The 21,622-nt window shown below is 46.1% G+C and overlaps 1 protein-coding gene across 1 annotated transcript; it reads left to right on the forward strand.

Annotated features, from left to right (window-relative positions):
- Nucleotides 1-9,444: 9,444 nt before the first annotated feature.
- Nucleotides 9,445-20,491, forward strand: LOC119652862. Its single transcript, XM_038057219.1, has 4 exons — nt 9,445-9,544; nt 9,611-9,667; nt 19,668-20,135; nt 20,196-20,491. The coding sequence occupies exons 1-4, from the start codon at nt 9,497-9,499 to the stop codon at nt 20,388-20,390; spliced, it is 768 nt and encodes a 255-aa protein (XP_037913147.1). The 5' UTR covers nt 9,445-9,496; the 3' UTR covers nt 20,391-20,491.
- Nucleotides 20,492-21,622: the final 1,131 nt, after the last annotated feature.

The raw sequence follows: 21,622 nt of genomic DNA on the forward strand, positions 1-21,622 counted from the left end.
CCGTTGGGTCTAAGACTCAGCTCCCAAGATTTTAATACTCCCTTTATAACGGTCGTGATCTTGTGAATTATGGCATCAAAATAGCACATCATAGCATGAGCTTTACCTAGATAACCAGAGGCAACTCATCAGGGGAGCGGGAATTATGGAAAAAGTATCTCTATTCCGAGCCCGAAGTAGTAAAGTAACATTTTTAAAGGTTCTTCTGCAATTTTGTCTGGAGAGAGCTCCCCTGTGTCTGCATAAAGCCGTCCCAACTCTTGCAAGAGAAAAAAGTGTGTTCCGCGGCGTCCGCCACTCCATTGCAGAACACACAATCAGGAGATCACGCCTTCCCAACCCTGTGCAGGTAAGACTGAAAACCTCCATGCCCACTTAGAAGTTGGGTAAGGAAGTAATCAATCTCACGGTGCGTTCTGTTCAGCCACGGATCTAATTTGTCGATGAGCCGCGCAGTCCCTCTGCCCCTCGGGTCATTTTACCAAGAAAGTTGCCACTCAGTAAGGGTGCGTTGAAGTTCTTCACGGGCAACCTCTTAAGCTTTCGCCATTAGAGCGTAGATGGCTTTACGCTCCTTGGCAAGAAGGGCAACGGGGATCACTCCCACGATTACCATCAGAGCCGGTTCGGAGACGGTCTGATAAGCAGACGCCACTCGCAAAGCTCCCCGCCTCTGCACTTGAGCAAGGCGTTTACGATCCACCTCCTTGTCAAGGGCATCAGCCCATACCTCCGCACCATAGAGCAGAACCGACTACGTTGCTCCCATAAGGAGATGTCTCCTAGTTGATGCAAGGCCCCCGACATTCACCATTAGCCGATTCAAGGCCGCGCTGCTGCTTTCATTTGCTCGTAGAAGCTCACCTTCGAGTCGAGCATTAAACTAAGGTATTTAACCGCTGGTTTTGACTCTATAGTCAACTCGCCGATCGATATGGGACGCAGGGTCGCGATTCTCCTTCTGGTGAAGATGACTACTTCGGATTCTTCCAGCGCAAGGCTGAAACCGTGAGCAGTTATCCATCCGCTTAACCGTCGCGTCAATATGCCAAGTCTGCGCTGCGCCTGTTCAACAGTGCGTTCGGCAGCAAGTGCCGCAACGTCGTCTAAACAACCGACCAGGCACGACTCTTCGGGCATAACTCAGCAGGCTATTGTAGGAAGCGTTCCAGAGGTCCGGCCCTAGGATGGATCTCTGTGCTATTCCCGACGTGATTTCCATCCCTTTAGCGTCTCATAGAGCAGAGACCTGTCTTTCAGATAATCCCTCAATATCCGCAAGAGATAGGTTGGCACGCGAAATGAATTTTTTAGTGTGCCTAGCATATCTGTCCATCTTACGGAATTGAAGGCATTTCTGACATCAAGCGTTATAAGGAGCACCACCCGTCGAGAGGGGCGGCTGTGTGCCTAGGCCCGATGAACCGCATCTACGACCTCCATAACAACATCCACTGTAGATCTCCCTGTTCTGAACCTGAACTGCCTTACGGATAAGTCCCCACAGCCCGGATCGCTTCAGCCAGTCTACCCGTGATGAGCTTCTCAAGCACTTTTCCGGCCGTGTCAAGCATACACAGCGATCGGTATTCAGACGGGAACTCCGGGTGTCCTTTACCCTTACTGATCAACGCGAGTTTGGCCACTTTCCGGCGACAAGGAAAAGTACCCTCCTTCAAGCAAGTGTTGAACACTTCAAGCAGCAATTCTGGCCGTTGGCGGAACACCAGTCCGGTGAGATGCCATCGGGGCCCGGAGCGTTCCTGTTTTTCATAGTAAGAACAGCTTCTTGGAGCTGTCTCATTGTGAAAAGGAGGCAATCCTCGACGCTTTCTGTGCTATTTACATCAACCCCTACATGGTGTCTGGCGAACAATGCCCGCACAATGCGGTTCATCTGGTCGGTGCTTAGTATGCAGGGCTTTCGCAGAGCCCCGATTTTTCGGGTGACAAGCTTATAGCCAAGTACCCACGGGTTCTCATTCACCTCGTTAATAAGGTTCTGCCAGCCGCGTCCTTTGCTTTTCTTTACAGCGCAGCGGAGTCTCCTTTTTACTGATCTATAATAATAAGAATCGTTGGCGCAACAATTCATATTGGATCAGGGCCTTGAAGTGTGTTAGAGCACTTCATTGAAGACCGAAACGGTACACTACAGTATACTGTAGGAGGCAATGTGGGCAGAATTGCGCTCGCCTGAGATTATTACCCTGATTTGACTCAGGTATTCATTCACAGCTGAGTCGACTGGTATCCGACGTCAAATCACGATAAAAATCCCACTGTCACCAATGAGATGTGAACCGCGACCTTCCGTACGGCAGCGGTGTGCTCTAACCACTGAACTATCCAGACACATGCTGATCTATACTTTCAACGCAAAATTGATGTCAGGAATACTTCCTTGGATCCCGTGTTGAAGACTACGAGCCCGGTTCTCGCCGCCATTTCCAGAATATGTTTCTCTCTGGAGTCTGACTGAGGCATATCCGCCCCATTCAAGGGCCCTGGCATTAAAATTACCGCCAACCAGGAATCATCCCTCCGTGCTTGAAACGGCGTCCTCCAGAGCATCAAGCCAAAAGTCCGTCATCGTCTAGTTCGGTGCGAGGTAAACGCTAAAAAATATTATCCCTAAACACCGGATCCAAACAAATCCGTTCCCCCGGCCTTCGGCATGAACACGAAGTTGAACCTCGTCTCGAACCCAGATGGCAGAGGTTGCGCGATAAGTCGAGATGCCATGATGACGGGTCCTTGTTTCGGTATTGCTCGCTAATCAGAACTAGATCAGCGTTTACTTCCGTAGCGATCTGTGCTAGCAACTGGTGAGCGGTTGCACTCCGGTGCATGGTGATTTGCAAAATGTGGATCATGCCGTTCGCACCCTCGCCCTTTCCAATTCCGCCCTGAAGATCGGACACCGTCCCGAGCCCGTAGTGTGTGCGACGGTCTCACCATACGCGCCACGATCCCTGCAGAGAACGTAAGTCTCGTTTTCATTGCAGGGTATTCGCTTGATGACCCACTTGGCCGCATCTCCGGCATGCTGTCCTCCTGTCCGGACCCTTGCAAGCTGCTCACGTGTGCCCATAGTCCAGACACCTGTAGCACTTGGTGGGGTCTATCCGCATTCGCACCCTGTATACTACCCATCCGATTTTGATTCTCCCGCTGCTAAGGAGTTTCCCCGCATGGAGGGGGGGGGACTTCCAACATGGCGAGCTTTTGGCCTCGAGCATTTACAGAGGTGATACCTACCCGACCATTGGTTACCTCCGGACATTCACGCTTTAGCATCTCCTCAACTTCGACCTTTTCTGTGGGGCAGTCAAAATCCCGGATTTCTAGAGAGCACATGAACTCTAAGCTGGAAACAAGAGCTTTCTCGCCCATCCCCCCCCCCCCTTGACCTTGTACTCTTGTTAGTCGTCTTGGGGCCCAGTTCGACGAGAACTCCGCCACTCCTCATTTTCCGTATGGAAGACACCACCATAACAAATCACCGGCTAAGTCAAATTACACATCTTTTTAATGAAAATTTTTGTATGTTCATCAAGACATGTAATTTCATGGGTATCAATTCATATTATCATGAAAAGGACTCAGCAAAATCAAAAGTGATCATTGAAAGGCGCCGAAAACAAACACTACCCTTATCGTCAACAATACTTCCCGGGGCTGCAGCAGGAAGTCGCCAATACTCATCAGAGACCTCACACACTCTGCTTAATGGCTCAATTCATTTCTTTCGGAGGTCGTGTGATTTTTGCAGTAATTACATGGCAGGTTGGCCGCTATGTTATTTACTCAGTGACTTATGAGGTAGTTGCGTCGGTGGAACTCAAGAAAAAAGGACATTTGTAAGTGAGGTAAAAGTCAAATTGGTACAGAATGAGGTAGTTTAGGGTGAATGATGAACGAATGAGGTACACCTCAGCGCGTGCGGTTAATGGATGTGGTATCACCATTCTTCAACATACTGAGATGTTACTGTGCAACGAATGTTACATTATTGATGCGTTGTTGCTTTTGTACATTAAGAATAAGAATTAAATTATTTGAAGATTTGGAATGCAAAACAACCATAATTCGATAGTGGTTGCTTCGCCCTTTGTTATAAAATTTCATTAGGAAACATACCAAAGGAAATGTTGTAGAAGAGTCTAACCAGTGCGTTTTTGCTCTCTACCCCACAGGTGAAGGGGAGGCCATCTGAACTATTGCTGGGCGAACTGGTGCAATAGCAGCACTAATATTGGTCTTCAGCATACCCAAGAACGAGAGGTATACTGTACACTAAAGATTTGAGATATCCCCATAAAACAATCACAGGGTGCTAAATGCGGCAAGGTTACTGGCTTCAAGATCACCCCTTAAAGAGATAAGACGTTCAGGAAAATGTTCGCGCGTGATAGCCATTGATGTTCGTGCCGTCTTGTTGGAACTACATATCCCTCAGATTCATTTCTTCAAGTTTAGAATGGAAAAATTCTTCAATCATCTGGACATAACGGCCAGAAAAAACTGTAATTGCCATGTCGTTTCCTTCAAGAAACCAGGGTCCAATAATGCCAGCTCTCGATAAAAAACAAGCTCGTCAAGTTCTGAGCGAGAGACGTCAAACATGGCAACCTCAAAATTATTGCTGGCGACTTCAACGCTTGGACAGCGGAGTACGGAAGCCTGGAAACAAATAAAAGGGAAAGAATCTTACTCAAGGGTTTCACCTGCCTAAACCCCACCCTGACCAATATTTTAGGCGTGGAGAGCTAGGCTCCATCGTGGATTTTATTTTCGTAAGTGATGTTAGCGAAGAATACACGCAGAGCGACCCCCAGGCGATCTTCACCTGAAGAAACCAGAAACAGGTTGGTCATCAAGAGCACTTAATGAGGATACATTTCTGGAGGTATTGCAGTGAAACACCGAGTTCACTGGAACGGTCATTGAAAAAGCATCGCAGCTATACCAAGGATGTGACGCTTCCATGATACGACGTGCACATCCTTCAGAAACGCAACCATAATTACTGGTGGAACGCTGAAGGCCAGAAGGCGGAGTCAACGTCGAAGAAACACGCCAGAGTGTGAACAAAGGTGTCCCGAATATAAAAAGGCATGCAAAAAGTTGCAGTAGGCCATCATGAAAAGTAAAAATTATTGCTTCAAGGGATTCTGTGATGAGGCAGACTCCGATCCATGGGGAGGAGCGTACTAGTCGGTTGTGTTGGTAACAAATGACAAAAGGTCCCCTCCTATAATGTGCTCAACATTGTCGTGGGGAATAGTTTCAACATTGTTTCCCCAACATCCGGAAACAATCTTCCCAATGATACCTACTTGCGCCGAAGACATTCCTTTAGTAACCACAGACGACATCGGAAGAAAATACTGAGCACTGGTGACTCTCGACACCAAAAAACGCGTTCAATTCTGCCAGATGACCCATCGCAGCACAAACGCATTGAGCCGGATTTTATCCACAAACAAGCGGTCGTGGTATGATTCATAGATTTCGTCACTATTTAGACTACGGAAATGTCTATCCTCATGTAGAGGGCCAAACATTCTTCGGAGGATTCTTCTCTCGATCGCGGCCAAGAGTTCGCAATTTTTCTTGCTAAGAACCCAACTCTCCGAGGAATAAATGAGGACTGATAAGATCATTGTCCTGTACAGTAAGAACATTCACGCTACGGTGAGACGTTTCGAGCGGAACAGTTTTTGTAAGCTGAAATAGGCTCTGTTGGTTGACAACAAACGTGCGCGGATTTCATCATCGTAGTTGTTATCGGTTGTGATTTTCGACCCTAGATAAGAGAAATTTTCAACCACCTCAAAATTGTAGTCTCCAATCTTTATTCTTCCCGCTTAACCAGTGCGCTTAGATGTTGTTGGTTGGTTGGTTTTCGGTGCTGACGTTGCCAACATATATTTTGTCTTGCCTTCATTGATGTGCAGCCCAAGATCTCACGCCGCCTGCTCGATCTGGGTGAAAGCGGTTTGTACGTCTTAGGTCGTTCTTTCCATGATGTCGATAGACCAGTAGTTGGGTGGACTTGAAGAGGTTGGCGTTTCACGCATTTACGTCTGCATCGCGAATCACTTTCTTCGGGACCAGGTTGAAGACGACGCATGATAGGGCATCCCCTTGTCGTAGGCCGTTGTTGATCTTGAAAGGTGTCGAGAGTGATCCTGCTGCTTTTATCTGGCCTCGCACATTGGTCAGGGTCAGAATAGTCAGCCTTATCAATTTCGTTGGGATACCGAATTCTCTCATGGCCGTGTACAGTTTTACCCTGGCTATGCTGTCATAGGCGGCTTCAAAGTCGATGAAAAGATGGTGTAACTGATGTCCATATTTCAACAGTTTTTCCATCGCTTACCGCAGAGAGAAAATCTGATCTGCTGCTGATTTGCCTGGAGTGAAGGCTCTTTGGTATGAGATCATGGGGGTATTCTGCCTAGCAAGATAGAGGAGGATATCTTATAGATGGTACTCGGCAACGTGATACCTTTATAACTGCTGCATTGCGTTATATATATGAGACAGTCTCTTTGCCAGTCGTCAGGCATTGATTCGCTGTCCACACCTAGAGTATTAGTTGATTAACCACTTAGTGTAGTTGGTTGCCTCCATATTTAACCAATTCAGCTGTAATTCCATCGGCTCCTGGCGACTTATAATTTTTAAGCCGATGAATTCCACGGACTGTTTCTTCTATACTTGGTGATGACAGTATTTGCCCGTCGTCTCCAGTTGGCGGGACCTCCAACTCGCCACTGTTCTGGTTGTTCAGTAGTTCATCAAAGTACTCTACCCATCGCTCCAATATGCCCATTCTGTCGGAAATCAGATCTCCCTCTTTGTCTCGGCAGGATGAACATCGAGGTGTGTAAGACTTCATCCTGCTAACTTGCTGGTAAAACTTCCGCACCTGGTGCGGTTGCCTATCAACCCAGGGCTCGTGAAAATTTCCAATTTTCCTCGATTTCGGCCAGTCTTTCAGGCGCCAGATTTTCCGCGATATATCGCGTTTGTGAGATCCTAGCATGAAAATTCTTGTATTTCCGGAATCTGGGCCGCCTCTCCTTCCGATCGAGGTATCGTTCGCGGGAATTCTACGATTTTACATTTTTGCCCATTTTGTTGAGCCGGGGGTCGTGCAAACTTTCAATTTTCCTCGATTTCGGCCAGTCTCTCAGGTGCCAAATTTTCCGCGATATCTCGCGTTTGTGGCATGGTAGCATGAAAATTCTTGATTTTCCGGAATCTGGGGCGCCTCCCCTTTCGGTGGAGGTGTCGTTTGTGCGAATCGGACGATTTTGCATTTTTGTCGACCCGGGGGTCGTGCAAATTTTCCTTTTTCCTCGATTTCGGCCAGTCTCTCTGGCGCCAGATTTTCTGTGATATCTCGCGTTGGTGGCATCATAGCATGAAAATTCTTGTATCTTCGGAATCTGGGCCGACTCCCCTTTCGATCGAGGTATCGCTCGCGGGAATCCGACGATTTTGCATTTTTGGCCATTTTGTCGACCTGGCTCCTCTGGTTCCAGATTTTCCAATAAGATTTTAGGGATTTTTTTTGTGGGGTTCAATAGTGAACCAGTGTGACTCGGTTAGAGCGCTGGGACTTATGGAAGGGGGAGACGTAGTAAGGTAGGAGATCAGAAAGAACGGTATAGAAAATGCCAGTTGCCTAGCAAAAGTTGAACTTAGCAGATTTGCGTAAGACATTATTTACTACTAGTGGAGGTAGTATCTACCATCCCTACCTGTAGGTGGCTCCTAACCACCTTGCTGGGTGATTTTAACGACCACATGGTGTTCAATACCCGTTGCTGTCTTATTCTTTTGATTTGGTTGCCGGCCTTTCATAACCTGCAACTTCTTTTACCTCCTCCTGAGCTCAGATACACTTAGTTGGGATATTCAGTTTCCTCTGTTAGCCCTCCTCCTTTTTTTGTTATACTTTATAACGACCGCCCGATATTTCCGCACGTCTTCTTCGGCGCTCTCATCGACTGTATGGCTCTTTTACTGAAGATTCATAGCTTTCTGATACCAGCTCTTAAGAAAGACTTCAATGAACCTCCGTTTCTGCCGAGATAACCGATAGCAAGAATTGGCGCCCCTTCCTGTGTCAGCTTCAGAAGACGCTCCACACGTTGTCGGTTTCTTTGAAGGGTGGTCATCGCTATACCCATTTCAGCAGCAGTGGTTTCCGTACTGAAAACCGATAGTATGGTTTCGGTATCAGAGATCTCCATGGTCACTTCCTTTAGAGTAGGGGTACTGCGGCTAGTAATTCGGGAAAGGAGTCTATCCTGTAGTCTGACCAGGTACCAGAGTAATGATCATGTTTGAATTTTCAGAGCCAAATCGGATGCATTTGCTAACAAATCATGAGGACCAGCTAAATATAACCTCGTTCGTTTAAGGACTTGATTGCTAATGCAACCTTAAATTGAAGTACAGCCAATCCCGCCAGCCGAGTTACCTCTACCCTGGACAAAACCATCGAGTACCATTTTTAGATTAATCTTTTTTAAATCAGTTGAGTGAAGAGAGGTGAAAGTGACCAAACTGCGGGCCTAAGATGACGAAGGCTTACGAGCTGTGTCAAGTCAAGGGGAATTTTTCCTGCTTATAACATAGCCCGATCACGAGAGCTCCTGTGCCAGACGCATGCAAATGCATTACGGCACTACAGATTACGGCGGTCTGCACGGGGCACTGACCCATAAGGGACCATACCGCGAGGCTCGGCCTACCCTACAATTCGAATTGCCGAAGCTGCTAAGAAGGAAGGGAAACCCTGATGCACTTTCTCTGCGATTGCCCAGCTCTAACTAGAGTCAGGCTAGGACACTGGGTAAACCATTCTTTGGAGACCTCAGGGAGATGTCTAGCTGGAGGATGGGAGAGCTGGTTTGCTTGGTGAATGCTATGGGCTGGCTCTGAAGATCCGAGGCGGCTATACTCTGCCTCCCTGCTCCCATAACAGCAGTCACGGTCTTAGGAGTTTGTAGCATCAAAACGGCATACCACAGCGCTAATTGGGCTTTTCGGAACGGCCACCGATACCTACCTACAAAAATATTCCGTTTTCATATATCTATGAAGGGAGTTATACATATGCATACGCTTTTGACTCACTAAAAAGCTACGCAATTTCCACTCCCGAACAACCGATAAAAGATAATTTTTATAGTGGATATCCCCGAACACCAAGTGCACATCAGATAAAAATCGCAGGTGCTACAAATTTGTTGGCTTCTTATTTGTCAGAACAATGAATTTCAGTAGTTGATAAGATTTTTCATTCAATTAACAAGTGTTTCGCTTTTCTTTTACGGAAATTACCAACAAGTTACTCAGCGACCAAAGATCAAATTTTGTGGTGCCGCCATTGATAAGAACCGATATTCTATAAAAGGTTGATGATTGCAAAAATTTAATTAGTTTGATTCTATATAGCTTTCTAGTTAGAATGAAATTAATTTTATTGTTTCTATTTTGGGGCATTTGTGCCCAATTAGTAAGTTATCAAGATACTTTGTGAATAGTCAAGTAATTTTACCTGAAGTGTTTTGTTCGTTATTAGGCTCTTTCGGACGCTCAAAGCATCGAACGGAGGCCAAGACAGTTCATCGAATATAAGGTGCGTAGAATGTGTAATCACCTGGTGAACCCAAGTTTTAGAATTGTATGAGTTTTCCATGAAATCAATGCTAGTGGGTTCAATCAATCAACAGAGACTGATGCCCCGTCCTATAAAACCCCTCGGTTATTGGAGCCACTCTTACTTCCCCAGTAATTGCAATGGGAGAAGTCGCCCTAAAATATACTACTTTTGTCGAACCTGTAAGAGGATTGACGCTCCAGTTTGTCCTCGCTTCCGCTCACAGCGGTCATCACACTTTCAGCCCCTGATATTCATCAAACTCCCTCAACATCCTCGCAATCAGCAGGTCCTGACTTTACGATGCCTTGTTGAGAACTTTACCCGCACTGGAGATGAAACCACCTTTAAAAATGGCCCAATGTTTTCGGACGAGTTGCTCAAAGTTCCTCACATCCCCGTAGCAAGAACAAGTCCTCATTGTTAAACTAGCCGGACTGTAACAAGGGGTCGTATTCAGTGGTCGCCGCTCTGTGACCTTACTAGATCAAAATCGACACAACAAATAATCCCTGAATCCACTAATGATCCCTATCTAGGCATCTGGGTTGGATGCTCTTTACTGGTCAAGTGAAACCTAACTGGCCTTAAGGTTCGCTCTGTGATCAAGTGAAACCCAACTGGCCCTAAGGCTCGACCTGTGACGAAGCAGTGAAGATTACAAATTTCTTTAAATTGTTCGTCCTTATTGGTACAGTTTTCAAATCCGTTGCTTCCCACCACATCAACTTCCAAAGTATTATCAGATAATCCATCACGATCATAAAGTCATTTTTAGAAAACCTCTTCTGACTTGAGAGGTGTCACTTGTAGAAAACCTGCCTCTTTCCAAATCGGAAGTTTTCGTTGATGCGTGGCACTGGAGTTATTTAACCTGGACTGGAAACTAACAGTAGAATCCAGGTATAAACCGATATCTAAGATTAAAGGGCGGCCGCTTACAATAGTTCCTAGCATAAATCGTATCTGCTAACATTGAGTTTACCAGAAGACACAACGACTGTGTTGCAATAGGAGAAAGTCCTATTATCTTACTTTATTCAAGTCTATAATGTTCAGCCGGTGTCGCTACAATTCCTCCTCAGGTTGGAGAGAACGAGCATTATTTAGACCATCGACACCAATTCAAAGGATTGTGCCCCTTTGCCGTAAATGCGCCCTAAATATCGTAGCCATGAATCTCCCTACAAGTTAGCTTTGATATTTGGAGGTTGCTTTTAACGAAAAACAGAGGATACCTTTCATCATCATCATCAACGGCGCAACAACCGGTATCCGGTCTAGGTCTGCCTTAATAAAGAACTCCAGACATCCCGGTTTAGCGCCGAGGTCCACGAATTCGATATCCCCAAAAGCTGTCTGGCGTCCTGGCCTACGCCATCACTCCATCTTAGACAGGATCTGCCTCGTCTTCTTTTTCTACCATAGATATTGTCGTTATAGACTTTCCGGGCTGGATCATCCTCATCCATACGGATGAAGTGACCCGCCCACCGTAACCTATTGAGCCGGATTTTATCCACAACCGGACGATCGTGGTATCGCTCATAGATTTCGTCATTGTGTAGGCTACGGAATCGTCCATCCTCATGTAGGGGGACAAAAAGGATACTTTTAATTAGTTTTAATGTCCAACTACTGCTGAAGTCTTAGTCTACATAAAAGATAAATCCCCATTATCAATCAATTAAGGAACATTCAGACTGCACTCCCCATCCTGTGAGTAGTTGCCAGATCTCCCATCAGGTACGACTCCAGTGTATACCTACTGATGAGCAAATGGGTTTCCTTATATTTCTCTTTTCTAACTCTGCATGCGCGGGTATTTGCTTATCACTGGTGCCTAGACTATGGGGCGGATACCAAGAAAATAAAACCAAACATGAAAGAAGAGAAGACGAGGAAATTTACGATGCAGGTCTTGAAACCCCAGTACCGGGTACGGAGGATCGATTAAGGTCGTAAACAAAATGAAGAACAAGACAACATGGTGCGAATTTCATCATCAACAACAGCGTAACAACCGGTATCTGGTCCAGGCTTGCCTTAATAGGAAACTCCAGACATCCAGGTTTTGCGCCGAAGTCCACTAATTTGATATCTCTAAAAGCTGACTAGCGTTCTCGCCTACGCCGTCGTTCCATCTCAGGCAGGGTCAGTATCATCCTCATTCATACGGATTAAGTGACCCTCCTATCGCAACCTACCCCACGCTGCGCAGAAATTGTTGGCAGTAGAGAACTGGATGGGTTATTTTCTGTCGAAGGCACCAAATGTCGTGATTGGTTTCGCCATTTTATTTTATCAAATGCCTTATCTGGATGCAATCACGACACTTTTAAATCCTCATCCAAGGTGCCAAGTCACCGTTGTTTCTGTCGCACTTTTGGTTGTTTACCATCAATTGCGATGCTCAGACCAATCTTCCCAAGTGAATTCTCGTTAGCGCGAATAACGTGGCTATACCATCGAAGTCGCCTCTCTCGCAGTTTTTCCACGATCGGTACAACCCCACATCGATCGCGAATATCCTCATTCTGGATGTGATCAAAGCGTGTCACGCAACTCGTTCAACGCAACATCTTCGTCTCTATTACCGCAAGACGCGGTTCATTGTCTTTTATAGTCGGCCAACACTAAAAACCATGGAGAGCGACAGGACGGATCTTGCTCTCGATGAAAGCGGACGCTAGCCGATGACTTTAATGCTTGGGCCACCCAGTGGGACAGCAAAGAGACTAACGTAAACGAACAGCTTATTAGAAGCGTTCGCCAGTTAGATATAGTTCTCGCCACCAAAGGTAATGTAAACACTTATCGGAAAGGAGGACCCGGTTCACTTTTGTCAGCCTGCGCTGGCACACAATATGTCTTGGCAAGTTAGCGAGAACTTGGCGTACAGCGACAATCAGGCAACCACCTTTCAACTATGGAGGAAGCCTGCCCGAGACCCATACGCCGAAATCCAAACTTGAAAAGAACGGCAGGATGGTCTGCACAAGCAATGGATGAACAAACTTTCATGAAGTTGTGACTAGACCAGAGTAGCAAAGCCGACATCCCCACAAATAAGCTCTCTATACCACAAAATGTATCGTTAAAACATGTGACGCATGCCTTGACGATGTTCATTCTTCACTAAAAGACCCAGTTATAGGTACAATAGTGAACTGACCAGCCTTCGATCGACTTTCCACCGAACCAGGTGAACGACTCAGAGAGCAATAATAATAATAATAATCATTGCCACAACAATCCAATTAGATGAGAGCCTTGCAGTGTGTTAGAGCACTTCATTCACGACCGTAACGGTACGCTACAGAATCGCAGTACCCTGTAGGATGTGGTCAGCATTGCGCTCGTCCTAGATTATTAGGCCGATTTGACTCAGGTACTCATTCACAGCTGAGTCGACTGGTATCGGATGCCAAATCATGATACAAATCCCACTACCACCAGTGAGATTTGAACCACGACATACAGCCTCGTGCTCTAACCACTCAGCTATCCGCACACCCACAAAGAGGGCAATAGGCAGGATCTATTAAGCGCAAAAGGAGCATGTCTATCAGGAAGCCCTCAAGGATGCCAAACTCGCCATCGAGCGGAACAAAAGAGAATGTTTTAAGTAGCTCTGTTCAAAGGCGAGCATAAATACGTGGGATACCGCCTATAAAATCGTGACAGGACAGGGACATCCAGGTGTCATCTCCACAGCAAGAGGGGGTTACTTACACCTTCCAGCGACCTCTGAATAAAATGCCAATTCCGGCGACAATAAAGTTCTTGGTCAAGCCGGTATACCAAATAAGGCCCTCAAGCTTATCGTCAAATGTAGACCGGATATATTCTCGGAGTTGTTCAAAGTGTGCATGCCCGAGGATATACTCCCTACAGCATGAAAGCGACAGGATCTGGTACCTCTGCGAAAACCTGGTAAACTTCCAAGTAAACCATCCTCCTATAGACCCGTATGCCTTCTAGACTGGGAGGGGGGAAGACGAGCGAGTAACTTACAACAGATTACTCCCGATCGTCGAGAGCCAAGGCGGCCTTTAAGATCGGCTGTATGGGTTCCATAAAGCAAGATCAACCATTGATGTCATTATTGTTACAGGCGTGGTGGAAAATGCAATTCGCAAATGTAACCCTGGACATAAGGAGTTGAACCTTATACGAAAATCCCCGGCAACGATCGGTGTTCCCACCTATTTCGCAGCTATTGTCGATAGCTACCTGCAAGAACGGAAGCTCTGGTATGACACCGATGATGGACTCAAGGAGGAGGTTGTCTCCGCGGAAGTTCAATAGGGCTCCGCACTGAACCCAACTGCTGCAGAACATCATGTACAATGATGTACTAAACTTTCCAGTTCAGGAGGAGCCCACGGTGGTGAGTTACGCTGACGACATAGCACTGCTGTGGGTACAAAGTATCTCGAAGGTGCTGAGTTGTACTCAAGCGGAACGATCAGTGCTGTTAAGGCTTGGTTAGAGAGCGTTGGACTGGCACTTACGGAGGAGGTTGATCCCTTCCATCAATAACTGCGGAAGGGAAAGCATGTGGAGATCAATTATAATCTCACCCACTTTCTCACAGGCTGTGGAGGATACCGTAAATATCTGTATAGTTTTAAATTGTATACCTCATCTGAATGTCCAAACTGCAATGGGGTCCCGAAGGATCCAACGCACTTATACTTCCTATGCCCGAGTTTGGTGGAAGAAAGGAGGAACCTAGAGGAAACTTTGAGTCAAGAGCTACCACCAAAAAACTTTGTCGTTTGTCCCTATGAACACTCTTAAAAAGCATCAAAGTGGTATGCCCCACATATGGTCACAACCTAAAGACATAACCTTCTGAAATACCTGAAATCAATGTCATTTGTATTAATTTTCGATGTTTAAAGGTGGCAATAATGATTATTAAAGATGCCGTGTTAGTTCTACTGGAAGCTAGAGGAGAGAGGCAAAAGAGATCCTCAAATCAATGGGCAGAGAACGCCGAAGTAGGGAGGAAACTCCAAGGGACGCGCCTCATCTATAACTTTCGCAGAAGAGACATTGGATAAGGAAATGGCCGGGTAGATTTCCCCCGACCAGATACTTCAATGACGCTCATTTAAGTGCAGGAGGACCTAAATGGTCAACTTTAACCGCTTTGCCTATTGCTGTCCATAACTAATTAACCGCCATTCCTTCATCTTCTACGGGGCTAAGTTAAGCAATTCATTGCTGAACACTGGGGTCGCTCACAAACAATTAGACCATAATTCTGGTACTTGAAGAATTTATAAAAATATCTTAATCCTCGTCGAAAACTTGCTAGACTAATAATTACCAAAAAAATGTATCTTCTCCGCAAAATTCTCAAATTTATTCATGAAAAGATATCAAAAAAGATAAAAATATCTAATAAACTCAAAATGATTACCAAAAAATAATTAGAAAAAATCAAATCATATCTTATCTTATCAATTTCGACATATCTTACAGCAGATGTTATCTTCGAATTTTCGAATATAAACAAAAACAGTTACATAAGATAACAATCAAAAGTGCAAGTATCTGAAAACTAATATATCAAAAACACTGTCACGCCGGTCACTTTCAAATAGTAATGATAACATGATAGCATTAACTGATGACTCACTCTGAGTGTAAACTCAGAGCCAAAAATTCTTGGGAGGACTCTTCTCTCGAATAGCCTAAATAGATATATATAGACGAGTGCCCTTCACCCATTTATGGGGTTTAGCGCGTCAACCGTACCCACCCGCCATCGTTGGCGACAAGTTGAAATGCCTTCAACCCCTCCCCCCACGACTTTCCGAAACGTTCGCACTCGCCCTCGACTGTTCTGCACAAAGTGCCCTCAGGGCGACCCACTCGTTGGCCATCTACGGAGGGTGGATTCCACCGTTAAATAAGTAGATTGGTAGGTACCAGTGTTCACTCCCAGGAGTCCAATTACAGCGGTAGTATGCCACAAACTCCTAAGACCATGACTGCAGCGGTAAGAGCCAGGGGAGCAAATTTTAGCCGGCTCAAGGTGTTTAGAGCCAGCCCGTTGCATTCACGAAGGATTGAAGCTATCACACCGCGCAAATCCATCTAAAGTCAGTGTCTGTAGTGTTGTGCGAGTAGAGTCCATCGTTAATAGTGGCCAGCGAGACGCAGACTTTACCCACCGAAGAACTACCAAGAGCGGAACCCTGCCTGGTCAATCCGTCTACCTGCTTATACCGTCCTATGTCCTTGCGGCCGTGAACCCAGAAGAAGGTGACTTTGAGCGTGTCTGTCACTCTGTTTAATGTGTCATGCACTGGTCTACCAATCTGGACGATGTCGCTGAACTTTAATGACTCCTTGGCTGTCGGTCGAAATGGCTATGTTACGCTTGGATTCGGATTATCCCCAGCCATCGACTGGCTTCTAATATCGCCAAAATTTCCACTAGGAATATACTGGCGAATCCTGGGAAACCGTGTGTATATCCGAGGGAATCCCCATGTCGACTTTACAGATCATCTTTAATTCATCGGTGCAGAATACCGTGTCAAAATCTTATAGCAAGCCGCCGATCCTCCACTCTGCACTGGTTGGAAAGTCCACAACAAAATTCCTCTTGAAGCTGGGCTTGCGTGTGGCGTAGTCCGTTGGGAATGCCCAGAGTTCCCGAGGTATTTCATTTAAGATGTTACTATGACCAACATTCGGACTCACGTAGTCTGATGGCACTGGATGTCCAGCTAGACGAAATGTAGGAGTATACTGTGGGGAGAGTCCCAGTAGAACCTATTGAGCTTAGTTCTACTGTACTTCTTGCTCAGCGCCCGCCACCACACAATAGAACCATTCGTTGAGATGGGGCAAAGCAGGGATGAGTACATCTAAAGAACCATCCTTGGCCCCCATTTCCTTACAAAAATCTTTTTACAGACGTTGAAGGCATGCCCTTTGTAACACTCAATTCTAGAGTCTCCAATTTAACTTAGAATCCAGGATTACACCCAGAGACTTTACATTCTAGGAAAGAACAAATCTGTATTCATTTCTTCGGGAAAAGCCCGACACCAATATCACCCAGTCATCGACATACCCCATTTTACAAATCAATTTTCGACAAATCGAAAGGGCTGAGCATGATCCCTTGAATCCTTTTCGCGAGCTCATGACCACACCGTGTGGTACGTCTCCAAAAGAAACGTAGTTCCAGTAAATTTCTACAAACCACAGCACAATCCTGTCTTGCTGCTTTTCTAGCACTACTGGAGTTATGCCATTTGGGTCCGAAGGTTTATATTCTGAAGAAGCTTAACCTCGGCAATTACAGATTTGTTAATCCCACATGACTAGGATCTCATTACTTCCAGGCAAGGTTCTGATTCGCAGTCCTAACCGCTGGCGGATAAGTGTCTTTAAACATACAGTCCCAGGGTCACCAGAAGATTCAACACAGAAGCCTTCCGACTTTTTAAGAGAGGACAAGCTCTTCTGTTTCTTGACCAGCATCTTCCGCACATCCGCTGGTACTTTGAAAGTTCTGACAATAGTCCAGCCAGGATTGCATACTAGCAGTCTTAATGCCCGACTTGTACCTCTTCAGGCACTCCTTATATGGTTGCCATTATTTGCAGATTTGGAAGATATCTCTGGTCAACTTCCTGAAGTAGGGCAGATATTGTCACTGTGGTGGAATGAACCACAATGACAATGTCTTCTTGCGATATTTAGCAGGGTATGACACTTTGAAGGCGGTTTCGAATGCCTTTATTAGAGCCCCGACCTTTGATTTCACTTCGTCTGCCGTACCAATGTTCCCAACCTGCCCACCGGAGAGTGATGACATCTACGGCGTTCGCAGGCTTTAGCGAATCCAAGGACATTCCCCGGAGGCAGAGAATGTGCAGATTCTTCATTGAAGAAAACCTTAGCAATGTGTCTTCGTCTGAGATCTGGGGAGGCCGGGCAGCTTCATAAAAAGTGCAGGACCGTCTCCTCCTCTTCCTCACATTGGCTGTACATAGTCGAAACCACCACCCCAATCTTTTCCATATGAAAGTTTAAGAAGCAGTATCCCGTTAAAAGTCCTACTAGGGTTTTCAAATCCCACTTCCTAAGGGTCAACAAAAATGCCGCTCTGTCGGCAAGAGTTCAAATTTCCCCACTCGGCTATGTGAATCCTTGCAATTTCACTCTTCAGAGTAGACTTGACAGTGAATGACCGGATTCCAAGAGCTGGTTCTGGCCCCACCATTGTGGATCCAGACCCTCGGCGAGCCAGTCTGTCAGCCTCCTCATTACTAGCGATGTTAGAGTGTCCCCCACATCAGGAATGTTTCGTTCAGTCGGCCAAGTTTCAGCAGCTCCTGATGACAACTCCACACCAATTAGCTTGATATGTCGTTGTTGTTTAGTGCTGATAATGCCGCCCGACTATCGGAACAGATTCGAATGGGGCGGCCGCTCCATTTTGGCTCTTTTTGAAGAGGTTGTTTATGAGCCCTTACACACTCTACTCCTCTTGCTTTGCTGTTCAACCTCATATGTTTGGCATCCCGATACTAACTCTGGAGCAGGACCACAGTGTACTACTGCTTCTTCCTTAGCTTCCGGTGGCCGACATGCTTGACAGTCCTTGTTTTTTGAGGACCTCCGGCGTCGACGGTTTCAAGTTAGGAGTAATATGGCTGGAACTTCTCACGCGCAGTTCGGCAAAAGCTGGAAACCGCTAGTCCGTCTTAAGAGATGTCCCTATTGTTGGTTTCAGCGCGTCATAGGGAAAATATACAGAGCACCATAGTATCTCTTCATCTCCCTGTTGACTTTTTATGATTAGTTTAGCCGATGTCGTGGCGCCATCACATAAGACTACCATGCAGGAGCGGGGTCGATCACTTCCATTGGCATACAACAGGTCGGTATGTTGAAATTTTAGGCCCCTGACTATCCCACCAACGACCCCCGGTTCTTATGTGAGGTATATTGAGCTATTGATCCGACGACTGATAAGTGCAGTTGCCGCTTTACAGTAGTGTAAATTTATTTGGGAAATGTTGAGGGAGGAGCAGTACTGCCTGAGTCACTCGTTCGTGTCTTCGTCGGCGAGGACCGCTGCTGCTTCGGTTTCCCCTTAGCGGCAGGTGCCTCGAACAATCCTTTCACCTCAACCTTGGCACAGCCCTTGGGTTGTGCTTTGCCCGGAGGTGGTTTGCTCGAATGCGGGTTGCCTGGAGGCGGTTTGCCCGGAGGCGGTTTGCACAAAGGCTGTTTGCTGTTCGTGGACAGGTGCTTACCCATGAGCAAGACTTCAGCCTCAGCAGGTGGCGCCGATTGGAGCCTGGGTTCAGGACTACTAACAGAAGAGGTCTGCTTCGGGTCGTCCATTAAGGACTGGGTCCCAATTAGATTGGTTCCAAGTGGAGAATCTGATTCTAGACTAAGGTTCTTCATCGATGAGCTTAGGGTTACCCCTTCACATTTGTTTAACAGGTTTTTGTTTTTGTTTTTTTTTTGTTTTTTCATAATTGCCTTCCATGACCTCAGTTTTATCGGGGAAAGTAGGTCGATCTCGGCAGAGCCCCTTTTTGCCGAGACTGGGCTAGTTGAAACTGGGGGTCGTCTGATACCCAAAGTTCACCGTTTACGGCCAGATTTTAACCCCTGTGGCCATTCAGCCCTCGGCACGGTAGCCATACCTTGGCTTGGGGTTTTGATTACCGCTTGGCTTCAGGTGTCATCTCCCGCTTCCTGGAGAATCTTCCTTACTAAGCTCCCTCACCACGACAAGGTAGGTAATCGTCGAGGGAGTTGCAGATCGCTAGTCCACATCCTTCTACCCCTTTTTATCGCTTTTTATGGCAATTATGCTTTGAGTGTTTCTTATTCCCCAACTCGCAAGGCCCATGTTATGTATCATATAGTTAAAAGCTTAAGAAGAAATATCTAAATCATAATTAATTTCAACTTTCTTTAGCTTACTCCTGACAGTCGAAACAGTTTCTTGGAACATTTTCAAACTTTCATCGAGAACATAATCGAAGATGCAACCAATTTCATCAAAGAATTCGCCGACAAAACAGCGGAAATCATGGCTCAGATTCAAAGCCAAATTGAAGGTATCGCAGCTGTGGCGCAAGATACAATGAATAAGCTTACCAAGGACGTCCAGGATTTGGTGGACGCATGGAACAAGGAAGGAGAACTGGCCCAAAATTGCACCATGGTCTACGCTCCTCTAATTGAAGAAGCCGTCAATATTTCCACTCAGGCTTTTCAAGCTTGCATCCAAAATGCGACGGAAGCGGCTAATGAAATTGGCAATGCGATCAGACCGAATATTGGCGAACTACTCACCTGCGTGAAAGAACTTCAAGGCCTGGTTGATGAGTGTTTCCAAAATTCCAGTAACGTATTTGAAGGGATCTCATGCGTTGTGGGAAAGGTAAGTAGATATCTATGGTACTCTCTTACAAAGATACTTTTCATAAATTTATCTGTTTAGGGAAATGAAATCAAAACTCATGTGTTACAAGTAGTGATGGATATCAAAACCATCATTGTCACTTCGACTAATAAAGGCTTCGCCATTGTCAGCAATACTGGAAAGTGTCTCAACACGGCAGTGGACGAGTACCAAAATTCAATAGCCTCATTGCGTGAGAAACTTAAAAATTGTGTCCTGGAAGGGTTTTGGTAATCAAAACTTAATAAATAATATTCAAAATCCATTACAAGATGTATTAGTGAACTGGATATCAAAGTATATAGTTGCAAATAGAATATAAATGCAAGGACGAACTGTGAACTTCTTGAATTAACCAATAAAGATTTATTACTTAAATATCCAGATACGTGTTGGTTCTTAGGTAATCGAGTAATTGACTAGTTGGGCTAAAGACAGAAAGGTGTATGGGGTAGGTAGGTGGATAGGTATCAGTGACCGCTCCGAGGAGCCCAATTAGCATTGTGGTGCGCCGCAGTGCGAGTAAACTCAGCCCCTGAAAGCCGCCAACGAAATACCGACTGTATTCTCCGGCTGCCAAGAGCAGAGCCTCGCCTGGCCAATCCGTCAGCTCGCTCATTCCCCTCTATGTTCCTATGCCCGGAAACCGAGAGGAGGGTGACCTTGAGCGTGCCGTCCAGGCCGTTAAGCGCGTCTTCGCGTTGCCCTACTAGCCTGGAAGATGCCGTCGCTGAGCACAAGGCCTTGGTCGCGCTTTGGCTGTTAGTCAGAATGACTATGTTACGCTTGGGGTTCGAATTTCGCTCCAGCCCCCGACAGACTTCCAATATTGCCAGTACTTCCGCTTGGAATACACTGGCGAAACCTGGGAGACCATACGACTTGGATACACTGTGTGTATTTGAGAGAACCCCCGTGCTGACTCCACTTTGATCCATCGGTAAAGAATATTGAGTCATAACCTTGTAACATGCTTTCTAATTTGGCCTGGTTGGAAAGTCCACAGCAACTTTTTTCGTGAAGTTTAACATAGTTCGTGGAGAATGCCCAGATTTCACGAGGTACTTCGTCTGGGATGTTGCTGTAGTTGGGACTTCTCTCTATAATCGTCCTTTAGTGAATGTCCAGGACGCGCTCTAGGGTGTTCAGCAAAAAAGAAGTCAACCTGATTGGTCGAAAGTCCTTTGCGGACTCATGACCGCGCCTGTCCGCTTTCGGTATGAAAACCACTCGTGCGCGTCTCCAGGACTATGGTGCGTATCCTAAGGAGATGCAGCTCCGGTAAATCTCAACGAGCCACGGTACAACCCTTTCCAGCTGCTTCTGTAGCATGACTGGCATTCTGCCATCTGGGCCTGGAGATTTATATGCAGAAAAGCCGTTCATACCGATTTGATAGTCTTGCCTTCAAGCAAGGCTCTGACTCACAGTCCTCCGTGCTGGCAGGAAAGTGCGTCTGAACCAGC

The sequence above is a fragment of the Hermetia illucens genome, chromosome 3, assembly GCF_905115235.1.
Source record: "Hermetia illucens chromosome 3, iHerIll2.2.curated.20191125, whole genome shotgun sequence".
Taxonomy (NCBI): Eukaryota; Metazoa; Arthropoda; class Insecta; order Diptera; family Stratiomyidae; genus Hermetia; species Hermetia illucens.